The sequence below is a fragment of the Scyliorhinus torazame genome, chromosome 16 (genome assembly GCF_047496885.1).
Source record: "Scyliorhinus torazame isolate Kashiwa2021f chromosome 16, sScyTor2.1, whole genome shotgun sequence".
Classification (NCBI taxonomy): Eukaryota; Metazoa; Chordata; class Chondrichthyes; order Carcharhiniformes; family Scyliorhinidae; genus Scyliorhinus; species Scyliorhinus torazame.
In genome coordinates, this window is record NC_092722.1 from 38550208 (window position 1) to 38567355 (window position 17148).

At 50.5% G+C, this 17148-nt stretch overlaps 1 protein-coding gene across 5 annotated transcripts in view; it reads left to right on the forward strand.

Annotated features, from left to right (window-relative positions):
* The window catches only part of LOC140392749 (uncharacterized), a 156459-nt gene that overhangs the window by 15432 nt on the left and 123879 nt on the right, over positions 1-17148 (forward strand). For 4 of the 5 annotated variants that reach the window (XM_072478330.1, XM_072478325.1, XM_072478331.1 and 1 more), the window contains exons 2-3: positions 10602-10743; positions 12011-12159. In XM_072478330.1, the coding sequence (XP_072334431.1) occupies positions 12025-12159 (135 nt within the window). In that variant the 5' untranslated portion in view covers positions 10602-10743; positions 12011-12024. Of the gene's footprint in view, positions 1-8378; positions 8794-10601; positions 10744-12010; positions 12160-17148 lie in introns of those variants that run through there. The other variant, XM_072478328.1, reaches the window with a different exon arrangement.

The window sequence follows — 17148 nt, forward strand, 5'->3', positions numbered from 1 at the left end:
GCTGATCTCCATTAGGGCCCACATGGAGAGGAGGGAGCGGGGGGAGAGGGAGAGGCTGGTGGGGGAGATGGTGAGGGTAGACAGGAGGTATGCGGAGGTGCCCGAGGAAGGATTGTTGAGGAAGAGGCGCAGCCTCCAGGCCGAATTCGACCTGGTGACCACCAGGAAGGCGGAGGTGCAGTGGAGGAAGGCCCAGGGGGCGATTTACGAGGATGGGGAAAAGGCAAGCCGGATGTTGCTTCGGAAGCGGGACGCAGCTAGGGAGATCAGGGGAGTTAAGGACAGGGGAGGGAGTGTGGTGCGGAGTGGGGTTGGCATCAATGGGGTCTTCAGGGACTTTTATGAGGAATTGTACCGGTCCGAGCCCCCACTGGAGGAGGGAGGGATGGACCGCTTCCTGGGCCAATTGAGGTTTCCGAAGGTGGAGGAGGGACTGGTGGCGGGATTGGGGGCCCCGATTGGGCTGGAGGAGCTGACCAAAGGGATAGGAAGCATGCAGGCGGGGAAGGCACCGGGGCCGGATGGTTTCCCGGTCGAAGTCTCTACAAAATATATGGACCTGTTGGGCCCGTTGCTAGTTAGGACCTTCAATGAGGCAAGGGAGGGGGGGGGGGGGCTTCGCCCCCGACGATGTCCCGGGCACTGATCTCCTTGATCCTGAAGCAGGACAAGGATCCCCTGCAGTGTGGGTCGATTTTGTTGCTAAACGTAGATGCCAAGGTGCTGGCGAAGGTCTTAGCCACGAAGATTGAGGATTGTGTGTCGCAGATCATCTACGAAGACCAGACGGGGTTCGTGAAGGGGAGGCAGTTGAACGCGAATGTGCGGAGGCTTTTGAACATTATCATGATGCCGGCGAGGGAGGTGGAGGCGGAGATAGTGGTGGCGATGGACGCTGAGAAAGCCTTCGATAAGGTAGAGTGGGGGTACCTGTGGGAGGTGCTAAAGAGGTTCGGGTTTGGGGAGGGGTTTGTCAGGTGGGTTAGGCTGTTGTATGAGGTCCCGATGGCAAGTGTGGCCACAAACAGGAGGAGGTCCGAGTACTTTCGGTTGCACCAAGGGACGAGGCAGGGGTGTCCCCTGTCCCCCCTGCTCTTCGCACTGGTGATTGAACCCCTGGCTATGGCACTGAGGGAGTCGAGGAACTGGAGGGGGTTGGTGCGGGGTGGGGAGGAGCATAGGGTGTCGCTCTATGCAGACGACTTGCGGACTCGGTGGGGGGAATGCCAGAGGTAATGAGGATCCTTAGGGAATTTGGGGATTTCTCGGGGTACAAGCTCAACATGGGGAAGAGCGAACTGTTCGTGGTTCACCCAGGGGACCAGGAGAGGGGGATTGGCGAGCTCCCACTAAAAAGGGTCCTTGGCGGGTAGGGTGCAGTCAGTCAAAATGACGGTGCTCCCAAGGTTTTTGTTCCTGTTCCAGTGCCTCCCCGTGTTTATCCCTAAGGCCTTTTTTAGGCGGGTCAACAGGAGTATAATGGGGTTTGTGTGGGCGCGAGGGACTCCGAGGGTGAGAAGGGTGTTCCTGGAGTGTAGTAGAGATAGGGGGGGCTGGCGCTGCCCAACCTCTGTGGGTACTACTGGGCAGCCAATGCGGCGATGGTGCGCAAGTGGGTGATGGAGGGGGAGGGGGCTGCATGGAAGAGGCTGGAGATGGCGTCTTGTGTGGGTACGAGTCTGGGAGCGCTGGCAACGGCTCCGCTGCCGCTCCCTCCAAGGAGGTATACCCCGAGCCCGGTGGTGGCAGCTGCCCTCAAAATCTGGGGGCAGTGAAGGCGGCACAGGGGGGAAGCTGGGGCCTCGGTGTGGACCCCAATACGGGGGAACCACCGGTTCGTCCCAGGGAGAACAGATGGAGGGTTTTCGGGGTGGCACAGGGCAGGGATACGAAGGTTGGGGGACCTGTTTGTGGACGGGAAGTTGGCGAGCCTGGGTGAGCTGGAGGAGAAGTACGTGCTCCCCCCGGGGAACACCTTCAGGTACTTACAGGTAAGGGCGTTTGCCAGGCGGCAGGTGGTGGAATTCCCGCGGCTGCTGCCACACACGGTACAGGACAGGGTGCTCGCGGGGGGGGGGGGGGGGGGGGGGGGGGGGGGGGAGTGGGGAAGATCTCGGAAACTTACCAGGTGATGCAGGAGGAGGAGGAGGCCTTGGTGGTGGAGGTGAAAGGTAAGTGGGAGGAGGAGTTGGGAGAGGAGATCGAAGAGGGGACGTGGGCAGATGCCCTAGGGAGGGTGAACTCTTCCTCATCGTGCGCAAGGCTCAGCCTCATACAGTTTAAGGTGCTGCACAGGGCACACATGACCGGGACAAGGATGAGACGGTTTTTTGGGGGTGAGGACAGGTGTGTTAGGTGCTCAGGGAGCCCAGCAAAGCACACCCATATGTTCTGGGCGTGCCCAGCGCTGGAGGAATTTTGGAAGGGCATAGCGAGGGTGGTAGGATCCAAGGTCAAACCGGGCTGGGGGCTCGCAATATTTGGGGTCGCAGAGGAGCCGGGAGTGCAGGAGGCGAAAGAGGCTGGTATTCTGGCCTTTGCGTCCCTGGTAGCCCGGCGAAGGATTCTTCTTCAGTGGAAGGATGCGAGGCCCCCAAGCATGGAATCCTGGATCAACGATATGGCGGGGTTTATTAACTTGGAGAGGGTGAAATTCGCCTTGAGAGGGTCGATACAAGGGTTCTTTAGGCGGTGGCAACCGTTCTTCGACTTCCTGGCGGAACAATAGACATTGGTCAATGGCAGCAGCAACTCGGGGCGGGGTTTACTTTATTTTTGTTTTTGTTATTTACACTGGAGGGTCTGAGGGGGTGTATACACCTGTTGTGTTAAGTAGGGGTGTTAATGTTAATTTATTATCTATGTACAGGGGGAAAGGGGGGTATGGAGGGTTGCTTTCCTAGACTGTGTTTTGTACTTAACCCTGTTGGGTTCCTTTTTCATTTTGTTATTGATACTTTATGAAAATCTTAGTAAAAAATGTTTTTTTTAAAGAAATCTTAGAGGGCATAATTACTCTTTGAAGCTGAGATTGAAACATAGAAAATAGGAGCAGGAGTAGGCCATTTGGTTGTTCTAGCCTGCTCCATCATTCATTCAGAATCAACTATGTCAGTCCCCACCTTGATGAAGAATTCTATCATATTATGGTCGCTCTTCCCCAAGGACCCTTGTATGAGTAGATTGCCAATTATTCCTTTCTCATTACACAATACCCAGCCTGTTCTCTAGTTGGTTCCTCAATGTATTAGCCCAGAAAACCATCCTGTATACATTCAAGGAATTCATCCACTATGGTATTACTAATTTGATTTGCCGAATCAATAAGCCGACCAAAGTTACCGATAATTACAGATGTTTGTTTATTGCATGCGTCTCCAATTTCCTGTTTAATGCCATCCCCAACATCCCCACTACAGTTTAGGAGTCTGTATACAACCCTCACTAATGTTTTTTAACCCTTTGTGTTGCTCAGCTCGACCCATACGGATTCCACATCATCGGAGTTAATACCTTTCTTCACTATTGCATTACTTTCCTCTTTAACCAGCATTGCAATCCCACCATCTTTTTTTGTCTGTCCTTCCTAAATACTGAATACCCGTGGATGTTAATTTCCCATCCCTGGTCACCCTGCAGCCATTTCTCCATAATTCCGACTATATCATGCCCGTTTACATCTATTTGCACAATTAATTCATCCAATTTGTTGTGAATGCTCCGTGCATTAAGGCGCACTGGAGTGCTGCCATGGGCTGCAAGAATACTTAAGTTGGAGTTTGGTGATTGGTGGAGTTGTGAGGAAGGAATGTGGTGATCCTTTTAATCTTTAAGGCTTGTCTTTTCAACATTACTTGTCCTATTCCCATTATTTTTCGCTGGGGCCCTGTTTGATTCTGGCCCTCGATTTCTCTGCCTATCACTTTTCTTATTCCCCTTACTTTTGTTCTTGTCCATGTTTCCCCCTCCTCTGTCTCCTTGCATAGGTTCCCATCCCCCTGCAATTTTAGTTTAAACCCTCCCCAACCACTCTAGCGAGTACTCCCCCTGGGATATCAGTCCCTGTCTTGCCCAGATGTACTGGTCCCACCTCTCCCAGAACCAGTTCCAATATCCCAGGAATCTGAAACCCTCCCCCTCACACCATCTTTTCAGCAACATATTCATCTGACATATCCTGCTGTTTCTACTATGACTAGCACGTGGCTCAGGTAGTAATCCTGAGATCACTACTTTTGAGTTCTTACTTTTCAACTTACACCCTAACTCCCTATATTCGTCTTTTAGGACCTCATGTCTTTTTTTTAACCTATGTTGTTTGTACCAATGTGTACCACGCCAACTAGCTGTTCACCCTCCCCCTTCAGATTGTCCTGTCGTCGCTCTGAAACATCCTTAACCCTAACACCAGGGAGGCACCATGCCATCCTGGAGTCTAGTTTGTGGCCACAGAAATGCCTATTTATCCCCCTTATAATTGAATTAACAGAATAACTGTTGCATTCTCACACTTTTTTCTCCTCCTCTGAGCAGCAGCACCAACCATGGTGCAATGAATTTGGCTGTTGCTGCTTTCCCCTGAGGTGCCATCCCCCTCAACAGTATCCTAAGCAGTATAACTCTTGCAGGGGAGTAGCCACAGGTGATTCCTGCACTGCCTGCCTAGTCCTCTTGTTCTGCCTGGCTGTCACTCATTCTCTTCCTGCCTGTGAACTCTTAGTGTACGGTGTGACCACCTCTCTATACGTGCTGTCCACGAAGCTCTGCCTCACGGGTGCTCCACTGTATCCCCAGCCGTCGCTCCAGTTCTGAAACCCAAGCTTCCAGCAGCTGCAGCTGGAGACACTTCCTGCAGACATGCTGAACCTGGAAATGTTCCTGGATTCCCACATAGAGCAGGAAGAGCACATCATGGCTTTGAGCTCTCCTGCCATGACTTACCCCTTTTAATTAAATTAAAGCTTTTGGAAGATACTTAATATCAAATAATATTAATTACTCTAGCGCCCTTCTACCCTGCTCCTCGCTGTTACAGAATAGAGCCCTTATAAACAATGAACCTCAAGATGAGACCTTAAAAACTATAAGCGATAAAATTCCGAAATACTTGCCCAATTGTACTCACGGTACTAAAAGGGTCACCGACTGTATTGAAAGGATCACCACATTCCTCACAACTCCACCAATCACCAAACTCCAACTTAAGTATTCTTGCAGCCCATGGCAGCACTCCAGTGCAGACTAATAGGCACCATTTAAAATCAGGTTGTCATCCTGAGCTCCCTTAGCTGTCATGCTTTTGCCTTCAGCCACTACATTATCTCAATACTTACCCACATCTCGTTCCGGGATTTCATCGGCGCAAATCCTGTTTTTGGCCTCTTGCGAGATTTTGCAGCCATTACAGAATTGCGTTCCGTCTTTCAGATTTAAAAAAATCGATTGGCACTGGATCAAAGGAGAGTTTGCCCTCAGCTGACACCTTCAAAACATATGATCTGGTCATTAACCCACTGGTGTATGTGGGAGATTGTTGGGTGAAAATTGACAAGAGCTGGGTTTCCTACAATATAACGGATTACATTCAAAAAGTACTTCAGTGGCTATAAAGCACTTTGGGACATTTCTGGGCCCTGAAAGGAGCTGTACAAATGCAAGCTCTTTCTTCCAAGGTACAAGAGAGAGGAAAGTAGGATTTTTATGTCCGGTGTAAACCCAATAACAGCTGCAAACTGTGCCTCTGAATTTGTAATCACCCCTGCTGAATTGAGTTTGATACCATCCGCTTCACCTGCGCCGGGCACCTGCTGCTGATGCAGCTTTGCTGCTAGAAGTGGACAGTAATGTTGGCGCTGCTGTGGGGAAAGAACCTGTCAAGGGCACAGTGTCAATGTGCCAATTACAGAGCAGGGAGACAATATTAATATGGTACTATGTAAACATGGTGCCATATGAAGTCTCCAAAGGCAGTCCAGGCCACCTGATGGTCACAGCAAGTGTTGCAGGTGGCAGGAAGCAAACAACATTTGGCGTACAGTTACCACGGAGACAGACGCATGCAGTTGCTAGGAGGAAATTAAAGCATCCTCGCCTGCAGAGTGTCTGCTGGGTCCTAGAACCTTCAAGGACACCGGTGAAAGCTGAACACAGCTCACAGGGGGCTCTAGCTGTCCCGCGTTTCAGAGACCCTGTTAATAATAATAATCTTTATTAATGTCACAAGTAGGCTTACATTAACACTGCAATTAAGTTATTGTGAAAAGCCCCTAGTCACCACACTCTGGCGCCTGTTTGGGTACACTGAGGGAAAATTCAGAATGTCCAATTCACCCAACAAGCATGTCTTTCAGGATTGTGGGTGGAAACCGGAGCACCCGGATGAACCCACGCAGACACTGGGCGAACGTGCAGACTCTGCACAGAACTACACTGTATTGCATCCCCCGTTGCTCTGTTCTACTGTCAGTTATATTCCTGCCTTTATGCATGTCATTATTTTATGGTTCTAACTCCCTCTTTTTGCACTTTTTTGTTCTCACCAACTCGCCCCCTCATCCCCTGGACACATTGCTTTCTCGAACCAGGAGTCCAGGTTCCGGAGATTACAGGGACCCACTAGCATACCACACAAGTAGCTAGATGGGAGCCAAAACAATATTAGTTGGATATTCAACCGTGGAGGCAACACAGCTAAAATTGATCAAGCGGTCACCCTGCATCCAGGCCCACACCTTCCAGCAGACGTCATTAAACAGTGCCAATGGTGGATTTGTTCCCCCTCTAACTGTGGGCGTTAAGGTCATTTGCAGTTGCCAGTCAAATCAGCACAAACGAGGGATGAAATCTCTCTGCTCTGCATGGCTCAGTACCAAAGGAATGATGCATTATCAACTGCGTCATTAGAATAGATAAGGCATGTTGTGATCTACATTCAATTCAAAGGATGCAGCTGCACATGTGGGGCAAATGCTTTGTTCAAGACCTGTTATGTATGTCTCAGCATGTGTCTAGACTTCTACCAAATCAGTGGTAAGAAAAGCAATCCAAAAGCAACATCCTCTCACAAGTCAACATATCCGGCATCCAGTCACTAATCACGCAAAACCAGTTCTGCTGGGCAGGACATAGTGTTCGTGAGCCTGGCACCAGTCTCCCAAAGTAACTGTTCTACTCTGAACTTGGTCCCTGCAGGAGACTGTCAGGAGGACAGAGGCAAGGCTTTAGGGATGTCCTCAAAGCATCACTGAATAGATCAAATATACTAACTCATGCAAGTCTCTGGCTTGTGACTGATCAAAATGGAGAAGGTTTATTGGGGAAGGCACAAATCGGGTCAAGCAACTTCATCGGGAGCATGAAGAGGCAATGTCGAGGTGTCAAAGAGAGCACACAAACCTCCAAAGGACTCGTCTACCTGACCCTTAAAGCACCTCATGTGGCGGGGTCTGCCGATCGTACATTCAATTTACCAGCCATCTGAGAACCAGAGTGGAATCAAGTCATCCTCAGTACGAAGGGACTGCCTAGGAAGAGAAGACTGTGCAGTGAGAAAGAAAGCCTTACATTTAATTAGTGACTTTCATGACCACAGGATGTCCCAGAATGCTTTAGTCCATGGTGTACTTTTCTGAAGTACTGCCACTGTTGTGATGTAAGAAACATGGCAATCAATTTGTGCACAGCAAGCTCCGACAAACAGCAATGCGATAATGGGCAATCTGTTACTGTGATGTTGACTGAGTGATAAATATTGACTGAGGACACTGGTACACTGGTGATACCCCCCCCCCCCCCCCCCCAAGCTCCTCTATGAAATACTGACATGGGATCTTTCATATCCACCTGGGAGGGCAAACACAGTGTCTCGGTTTAGCGTCTCACCCAAGCCAAGGCAACGGTGCCAATGCAGCATTGCCTCAGCACTGAGGCACGGCTGAACGATCTGTGATGATCTAGGTTGTGGTACTGGGGGCTTGGGGAGGGATGGAGGAGGAGGGAAGGATGTTGATGTCTACATCTGGTCCATTGCCTAGGTGTGAAATGTTGTTTGACATTCCGGAGTGTCTTTGGGGGGATGTTGATGGCGGTAAAGAGACTGGGTGGTCACACCGAATGGTCTGTGCCCGGTCAGGTTCAAGCACAGTCACAGGTTTGCCCCAATCTGTGCTTGGGTCAGATCATTGCTGAACTTTCCACTTGTACAATTGGCAAAGCACCTGAATGTTTCTCAGTGATTCAATCAATGCCCATGGCCGATGGACGGCCGCAGACACTAGGACCTCGCGGGCTCCAGGCGGACGAACCTTGTCACTCACACAGTGTCTGTCGCATGGACCCTGTGTTTGGGGGGGGGGGGGGAGGGAATTTAAATTAATCCCGGGTCTGACTGCTGTGAGCAGAGGGGGCGGGAATAAAAAGGAACAACAGCTCTGAGGGTACCGTCTAATGATAAACACACAAGGAGGAGGCATTTGATCGCCTGAAAGGTGTTTGCAGAGAATGAGCGAGTAGTTGATGAGAGCGAGGGGAGGACAAAAGCCCGAGGAAAGAATGAATGGAAGGAGAGTCTGCAACCTTCCGACAGATAAATTGTGATCGGTTCTTGGGAGGGGGCTGATCGAGTCCAACTTACCCCCCCCCGCCCCTACACCACCCCGAGCTGTTCTCCAGGCTGCAGGTTGGAAGCTCCGCGCTGGGAAAGTTTCTCTTCAGGGCGATCCTCACCTCCCGATGAGCTCATTTGGAGGAGACTTTGTAGCCGAGGAGGGCGACACGCTGGAAACGGTGATCGAGGTCTGCTTTCCCATTTTCTTCTCCCGCCCTTTTGGTGTTTTGCGGTCGGTCAGTTGAAAGGAATGAGACCTGCGGCGAGTTAGCTGGTGCCAACTGGGTGGCCCAGCGCAGGGCAGGGACTGGCTTGATCTTCTGTCAGCCCGGTTTCTCCCCCCCCCCCCTCCTCTCCCTGACTCCACAGGTTCTCCAGGTTATGGTCCCGACCACTTGCACACTGTGAGATAATTACACAGGTTGGGGGAGGAAGACTCAGAGGTCGATCTTCCATCAGCTACTTGCGCAGTCCTAGATGCTTTCCCCATTTGAGGGGTGGGAGAGCCGACTGGTGGTGAATTAACCTGAGGATCACCACACCTCAGGTGAGGGGCAAGGTTGAGAAGGGGAGGGGGGGGGGGATGTGTTTCATGAACAACTTCAGCCGGTACGGGCTGTCGGCCTCACTCTGCACCGTGAGCCAACTGAGCTAAACCGGCCCCTAACTTGCATAGAAACCATCAAGATTTTAAAGTACAGAGATGAGATCCACCAGCCTGTTTTAATGCAGCCCCACAGGTCCGACAAGAGGACATAGCCGTAAACGTAGGAGGTGAACGGGTGGAATGGGGGCTTGATGATGAACGGGTGAGACACTGCCAGGGTCCCAGGTTCGATTCCTAGCTTGGGTTACTGTCTGTGTGGAGTCTGCATGTTCTCCCCGTGTCTGCGTGGGTTTCCTCCGGGTGCTCCGGTTTCTTCCCACAAGTTCCGAAAGACGTGCTGTTAGGTAATTTGGACATCCTGAATTCTCCCTCAGTGTACCTGAACAGGTGCCGCAGTGTGGCAACTAGGGTTTTTTCGCAGTTACTTCATTGCAGTGTTAATGTAAGCCTACTTGTGACAATAAAGATTATTATTATAAGGACTCAGTGGGGATGATATTATTTGCTCATTCAAGAGGGAGGAAAGTTAGATAAATATTTGATTTTAGAGGGAAAATGAACAGAGGGATATCATGCAACGTGATATATCCTGGACACTGGAGCCTGTTAGATTGGCCCTCGGGACATTTCCAGTCAGATATGTTTTATAAATCTCACCCAAGTGACTATTCTTCATGTAATCCCCCACAGTGAGTACCAAGAGACTCCAACTGGAGGGCGATGACAATCTAGTCTCATACATTGACAACACTTTCCATAACAAGGCACCATGTAGCTATCAGGAGCTGGAACCCTGGTCTATTTCCCCGACTCCCTGGTCCAAATCTGCTAAGCCAGCACAGACCAGGAGCAAACCTGTGATACTGGGGTCTGTTCCATGTTACACAAAGATAAATGTACCAAATTGTGTAGTCGGGGGAAGCACAGTTTGGTATTTGCTTGGATCCTTTTAGGGTGGCATGGTGGTTAGCATTGCTGCTTCACAGCGCCAGCGACCCGGGTTCAATTCCAGCCTTGGATGACTGTCTGTGTGGAGTTTACACTTTCTCCCTGTGTCTGCCTGGGTTTCCTCTGGATGCTCCGGTTTCCTCCCACAGTCCAAAGATGTACAGGTTAGGTGGGGTTGCAGTGATAAGGGAATGGGCATGGGTTGGGTGCTTTTTCAGATGGTCGGTGCAGACTCGATGGGTCGAATGGACTCCTTCTGCACTGTAGGGATTCTCTGATATAGGAACTCAGTTGCATGGAGGAAATTAACCCTGAGTACTAGCCCCATGTCGGATTTAGTAACAACTTTAAGGAGGGCTGGAATTCCAGACTCACTGTGCGTTAACCTCGGGGTCTCCCTAGTGCATCACTTTGACATGTTTCTCCTCATCTCTTTCACAGACATTACAGAGCACAGTGCAGAGTGCAGAGAACGGGAAAGGATTTTTATTTCGAGGAAATACTGAGGATTCAGCCCTGACTTGTCTTCCTGCCAAAATACGCGAAATTGTTTCCAGAAACCTAACGCAGGAGGAGAAATTAGGTAGGGACAGAAGCTTGGAGGGATTGGTGGAAGAGTTTGAGTTCTTGGAGGGGTTGGTGGTGGAGTTTGAGTTCTTGGAGGGTTTGGTGGAGGAGTTTGAGTTGCTCACCGGGAATGAGTTCCGGTATTTGCAGGTGAGGGATTTTGCCCGGAAGCAGGTACCGTCCTTTCCTCACCTGCTGCCCCAAGGGCTGCAGGAAAAGGTGGTGTCAAAAACAGGGGTAGGGGAGGGTAATGTGTAAAAAATTTACAAGGAGCTGATGGATTGGGAGGGAGCCCCGATAGGGGTAGTGAAGCGCAAGTGGGAGGAAGAGTTGGGTAGGGAGTTGGAGGCTGGGCTGTAGGAGGAGGCTCTGAGGAGAGTTAATGCATCCTCGTCATGTGCTAGGCTTAGCCTTATTCAGTTTAAGGTGGTCCACATGACGGTGGTCAGGATGAGCAAGTCTTTTGAAGGGGTGGAAGATAGGTGTGGACAGTGCGCGCGTGAATCATGTCCATATGTTTTGGGCTTGTCCGAAGCTTGGGGGATTCTGGCAGGGGATTGTTGACATTATGTCGGAGGTCCTGAAGGTGAAGGTAGGGGGTGGTGGGGGTGGTAGCCGAAACGGGGGGTGCAGGTGAGTGACCTGGCAGAGTTTCTCAGGCCGGAAAAGATAAAGTTCGCCTTGAGAAGGTCTGTGGACGGGTTTGTCCGGAGATGGCAGCCCCCCCACCCTGGCTCATTCATTCCAACTGTAAGGAGTAATATTTCCACAGCCATAAAGCCAGGGAGTGATCCTTACCCTGCTAAATACACAGCAACTCAGGGAGTGATCCTTACCCTGCTGAATACACAGCAACTCAGGGACTGGTCCTTACCCTACTGAATACACAATAACTGGAGGGGTGATCCTCACCGTGCTGAATGCACAGTAACTGGAGGGGTGATCCTTACCCTTCTGAATACACAGTAACTGGAGGAGTGATCGTTACCCTGCTGAATACACAGTAACTGAAGCAGTGATCCTTGCCCTGCTGAATACACAGTAACTGGAGGGGTGACCCGTGCTCTGCTGACTAAACAATAACATTGTATGTTATACAGGGAGAGAGCCTTATTCCACTATAAACAATAACTTTGTACAGTGGCATGGTGAGTTATCCTTAACCACAGTTACACATTGGGTACCCAATCTGTGTTCAGTGTCCAACAGCCCCAGGAATCGTTCGAAGTAGCCAGTTGACGTTTAGCAAGATTTTGATGTTTTCTTGGTTCCCTCTGCTGTAGCATCACCGCTGGAGATGACGTCTGTGCTGCCTCTTCAAGAGGAGAATCGTATCTTGCAGCAGGAGTTATCCCGTGTTGAGGATCTCCTGGCACAGAGCCGAGCAGAGCGAGATGAGCTGGCAATTAAATACAACGCCATCAGCGAGCGGGTGAGTGAACCAAAAGCACCTGTGGGTTGACGCAGAATGAAAAAAACAACTTTGTACTGGAGGCTAGTTAGGCAGTGTGATTTCAAAATATTCAGTACAAAGAATACCAAGCCTCTGACCTGCTGTAGTCAAGGCATTTATCTGACTGGTTCATGGTAGCACTAAGCAACGAGTTCATGCTGTCTTAGTTGGTGGTGGATCACCTTCTGGTGCAATCCATGTGGGGAAGGAATCCATGGTGCTGTTTGGCATGGGAGTTCCAGGATTTTGACCCAGCGGCAGTGCGATTATATGTCTAAGTCAGATCAGTGTGAGACCTGGAGGGGGATCGGGAGATGGTGCCATCCTTGCCCTTCTCGGTGGTGGAGGGCATGCATTTGTAAGGTGCTGCCAAAGAAGACTTGGAAAGTTGCTGCATGTGTCCTGGGGATGGTACACGCTGTCAGATGTGGCTCAGTGTGTTTCCCTCTCCCCTCTAAGTCAGAAGAACACGGTTCACATCCCACTTCAGGATATTTAGGATGACATCTTGGTGCAATAGCGAGGGCGTGCTGCACTATTGGAGGTGCTATCCTTTGGCAGCTATGTTAGACCAAGGTCATGTCTGCTCAAGGGGGTGGATGTGAAAATCCTATGGCACAATTCCAAAGAAGAGCGAGGGACCTTATTCCCCAGTGCTCTGGCCAATATTTATCGCTCGACCCAAAAAACCAAGCCATTATCTGGTCAGCATCACATTGCTGTTTGTGGGAGCTTGCTGTGCACAAATTGGCTGCCAGGCTTGTTATAATGTATTACAACAAGTGGTTACATTTCCAAAAGTGTTTCATTGGCTGTAAACTAAAGCGCTTTCGGACGTCATGAGCTCCAGAAAGGTGCTGAATAATTCAATTTTTTCCTCCTATATGTGATAACCAAACTTGAGAAATATATTTCTGACCCTTCAGCCTGGTTTTCATTCTGTTGACTCGAGGGCTCATTGTAGAAAGTAACCGGTTGTGCTCCCACTGGTGTGGTTGCCCCAAGACTTGGCACAGGCACCTTGTTTGGGATTGAAGGCTGTGTTTATGCGGCTACCACGGATTCATCTCCTGTGAGGAATGTGCTTGGATTTCACAGCCGTGGCGAGTGGAGGCAGCGGCTCAGCAGCAGTCAACCTGCCCGGGCTTGCCTTTCCTTTTGGGTAACTCATTGGCATGTCTAAACACGCCGCAGAATGGACCTGAGTGTCAGCATTGCTGATTATTACCAATTTAAAGCCACACACGCAACCCCTCACATTCCAAGCTGCTGCCGTGCATTAAAGGCCTGACTACTTATAAACTTTAGGTTTCACTTTCGGGTTTCCCATTGAGCTCTGTTGGCCGCTGCATTAAACAGCGGGGTATTGAGCCGTCCACATTCGGAGAGGCCAGGCTGATGCAGTGGAATTTAAGACTTCTCACACACCTCTGGATCACAAGATTGTTGCCGACATAGTCGGAGAGCCCAAGCCGTAAAATATTTCCCTAAAACCTGAAGTGTTTCTGATTTTGTTTTTTAAATTTTAGAGTACCCAATTCATTTTTCCCAATTAAGGGGCAATTTAGCGTGGCCAATCCACCTACCCTGCACATCTGTGGGGTTGTGGGGGCGAAACCCACGCAAACATGGGGAGAATCTGCAAACTCCACACGGACAGTGACCCAGAGCCGGGATCGAACCTGGGACCTTGGCGCCGTGAAGCTAACTGCTGCGCCACCGTGCTGCCCAAGTGGTTCTGATTTGAGCAAGCATGCATTTGTTCTTAAATACTTTAGCACAAAGTTAGACTTTAAGTCCGTTTAAGAAACCATGGAACCATAGAATCCTTACAGTGCAGAAGGAGGCCATTTGGCCCATTGAGTCTGCACCAACCCTCTGGAAGAGCTCCCTACCTGGGCCACTCCCCTGCCTTATCCCTTTAGCCCCACTACCCAACATAACCAGCATATCCCTGGACACCGAGGGGCGATTCATCGCGGCCAATTCACCTAACCTGCACATCTTTGGACTGTGGGAGGAAACTGGAGCACCCGGAGGAAACCCACGCGGACACTGGGAGAGCGTGCAGACTCCGCACAGACAGCCACCCAAGGCTGGAATTGAACCCGGGTCCTTGGCGCCGTGAGGCATCAGTGCTAACCACTGTGCCACGTTGCCGCCCCATTTAATCTGAGGCTGAACCATAGCAATTTTCAGCATAGAAGAAGACCGTTCAGCCCATCATATCTGTGTTAAAATGCTTCACTGGAGCTATGCTTAAACTAATCCTGCTGCCTTACTCTCGCCCCTCAGCCCTGTATTAACCTCTGTTTCAAATATATATCCAGTTTTCCCTTTAAACATGCAATGGCCTCAGTAAAAACATACCATGCTCCAATGAGCCTCTGCATGTGGATTGATTAGGGAGAGGGGAAATCAGCCCAGATCCTGCCCTTGATAATTATCTCAGAACTTTAGCTAGGAAGTACCTCCACGAGGGCATCGAGTGAGACCAGGATTGGGGCTTCACCGTATTGAATGTTTTGGTCTAACATCCTAGCCACTGTTACAGTCAGTGCACACATACAAGGAGAATAGCACTTGGCGTGGAGGGAGGAAGACCTCCTCGTGGGCCAGCTCCTGGGCCTATCCAAGCTGGCCATTAATAGGCCCAGCAGCGGGTGGTTGAAGGGGTCGCCTGACCCGCCAGTCTGCCTCTCTTCCGCAGCTATATTTGATGCCAGGTGTAGCTGGAAAGGGAGCACGCGGTGTCCGGCGGCGCCATCGAGGCTTTCCATATCCTCTGGGAACCACAGGGACTGGGGTGTATTATCGACCTCTTTAATCGCATTCTATTTTGATGTTTTAAGTTTCCTTGGAGATTCTGTTTCCTTTGATGCAATATCCCTTTGAGGAACTGCATTTTATATTTATCCAACAGCTTCTTGATTTTGCTTATTTGGTTAATGCAAAAAAGCACCTGGAGAAGGGCCAGTGGGTTGGGTACCAGAGGGTGGCTGGTGCCTGTGAAGCTGGCGATTTTCACCCTCGGCAGTGGAGAGAAGAAACCTGGAAGAAACTTGGCAAAAAAACAAAGACCCTGAAAAGATGCAGAAATCAACCAAAACATTTCTAAGTGTCATTTTGGCTGGGTTTGGCGGGTTGTTTCCTGACAGCTTTTTGGGTGAGATCTACACCAGTATTCACCTGCACTTCAGACATTTTTGGGGGGCCTTGAGAAGTTTCACTCCGGGCAAGCCCACACTTAGAAACTTTTTCATCACTGGGGAGCTGAACCCGACAGCCAGACTGGCTCCTTGGAAATCAGGCCGCCACTTTGAAAGGGTGCCCCAATCTCTAAGTGAACTACCCCCACTCATGGGCAATGTCACACCCCGTACACATGGGCATTCCCCCCCCCCAAGTGAGGGTATCCCGCCACGGGGTTGCTGAGGCTCTCCCCCTTTTTAAGCCATCTCAACCACCCCTTTCATGGGCATGGTCCAACCCGCTCAGGCCCTGACCCTTGGCAGCGCCACCCTGGCCCCATGGAATGCCCCTGTCAGCCTGGAAATGCCAAGGATGGCAGTGCCAAGATGCCAGGGGGGTGTCAGGGTGCCACCCTGCTCTGTGTCTGACCACCCAAGAGTCTGCAATGGCCTGGGAGCCCCCCCCCCCCCCCCCCCCCCCCCCCAGGTGCTGTTATGTATTAAATGTGTCCTGGCGAGGCCTCCCAAGCAAGGCCGTTAGGTCCCGGGCGGTGGGAGAATCCGGTGAATGCATTAGGCTCATTTAAATATGCTGATCCGGATCTCGGCCAGTGAGAGCGCGATCCAGATCACGGCGCCTCACGAGACATTTTGAGCTGGGCACAGCAATGGCATTAACTCGCTCCCGACAATAGAGTTTGAGTTCAGTGTGCTTCGAGGGCGGAGATAAAGCAAGTTGTATTTTACTGATGGAAACTGGGCGTAGAGTCTTTGCAACATAGGAGACATTTCAGCCCATCAAATCCAGGCTGGCTCTCCACAGAGCAATCTAGGGCTATGGGGGTTGCCCCACTCACTCCCCATGGCTCTGTAAGTTTATTTCCCTCATTTGAAGAAAATAATTGATTGTTTCTTTGTCTCTGCGTTATCCAGCCTGGGAGACACTGAGTTTCAGGATATTAATTCCCTTTAATCCCTTCCCTCGGGGCTGGCAGAAAGCTGCAAGCCCTTCGCTTTACCCTGGCTTTGTTGGTATTTCCCAGCAATCAGTTGACTTCCTTCCAGTTCCAGCAGCAGCCCCCCACCACCCGCAACCACCACCACTACCCCGGGCTATTCACATTGACAAGAACAACACAATTCTTAGCTTAGTTGCCATGGCGGCAGCCACTCAGGGAGGCCACTGACGTTCCAGTGAATGGCGGAGTCTTATTGCTATGGAAATGTCGAGATGACAGCAATGCTGAAAGAGCGGACCATCTGGGCCTGCAGAGACCGGGGTGGGTGGGGGGGGGGGGGGGGGGGGGGGGAATGAGTTGACAAAAATAACTATGAATCCATCCACGCCTCCTCCTTCTCCTCCCCCCACATCCCCCAGCACAGTCTGCAGGAACCCATGGTTTTGCTGTTCCTGTGGCATTTGACAAAGTCAGATCTTGCATTTCTAACAGATTGCAGCATATGTTAGCAGTTTAACCGTAACCTGGCTGGGCCAATTTAGTGTGGCCAATTCACCTCCCCTGCACATCTTTTTGCGTTGTGGAGGTGAGGCCCACGCAGGCACTGGGAGAATGTGCAAACTCCACACGGACAGTGACCCGGAGCTGGGATCGAATCCGTGTCTTCGGCACCGTGAGGCAGCAGTGCTAACCACTGCGCCACCATGCTGCCCCAGTAACTAGATTTATTTACATATATACAAGTTACATGTTATTCTTTTTCAAAAAATTATTCTTTTAATTTTTTATAAATTTAGAGTACCCAATTCTCATTTTTC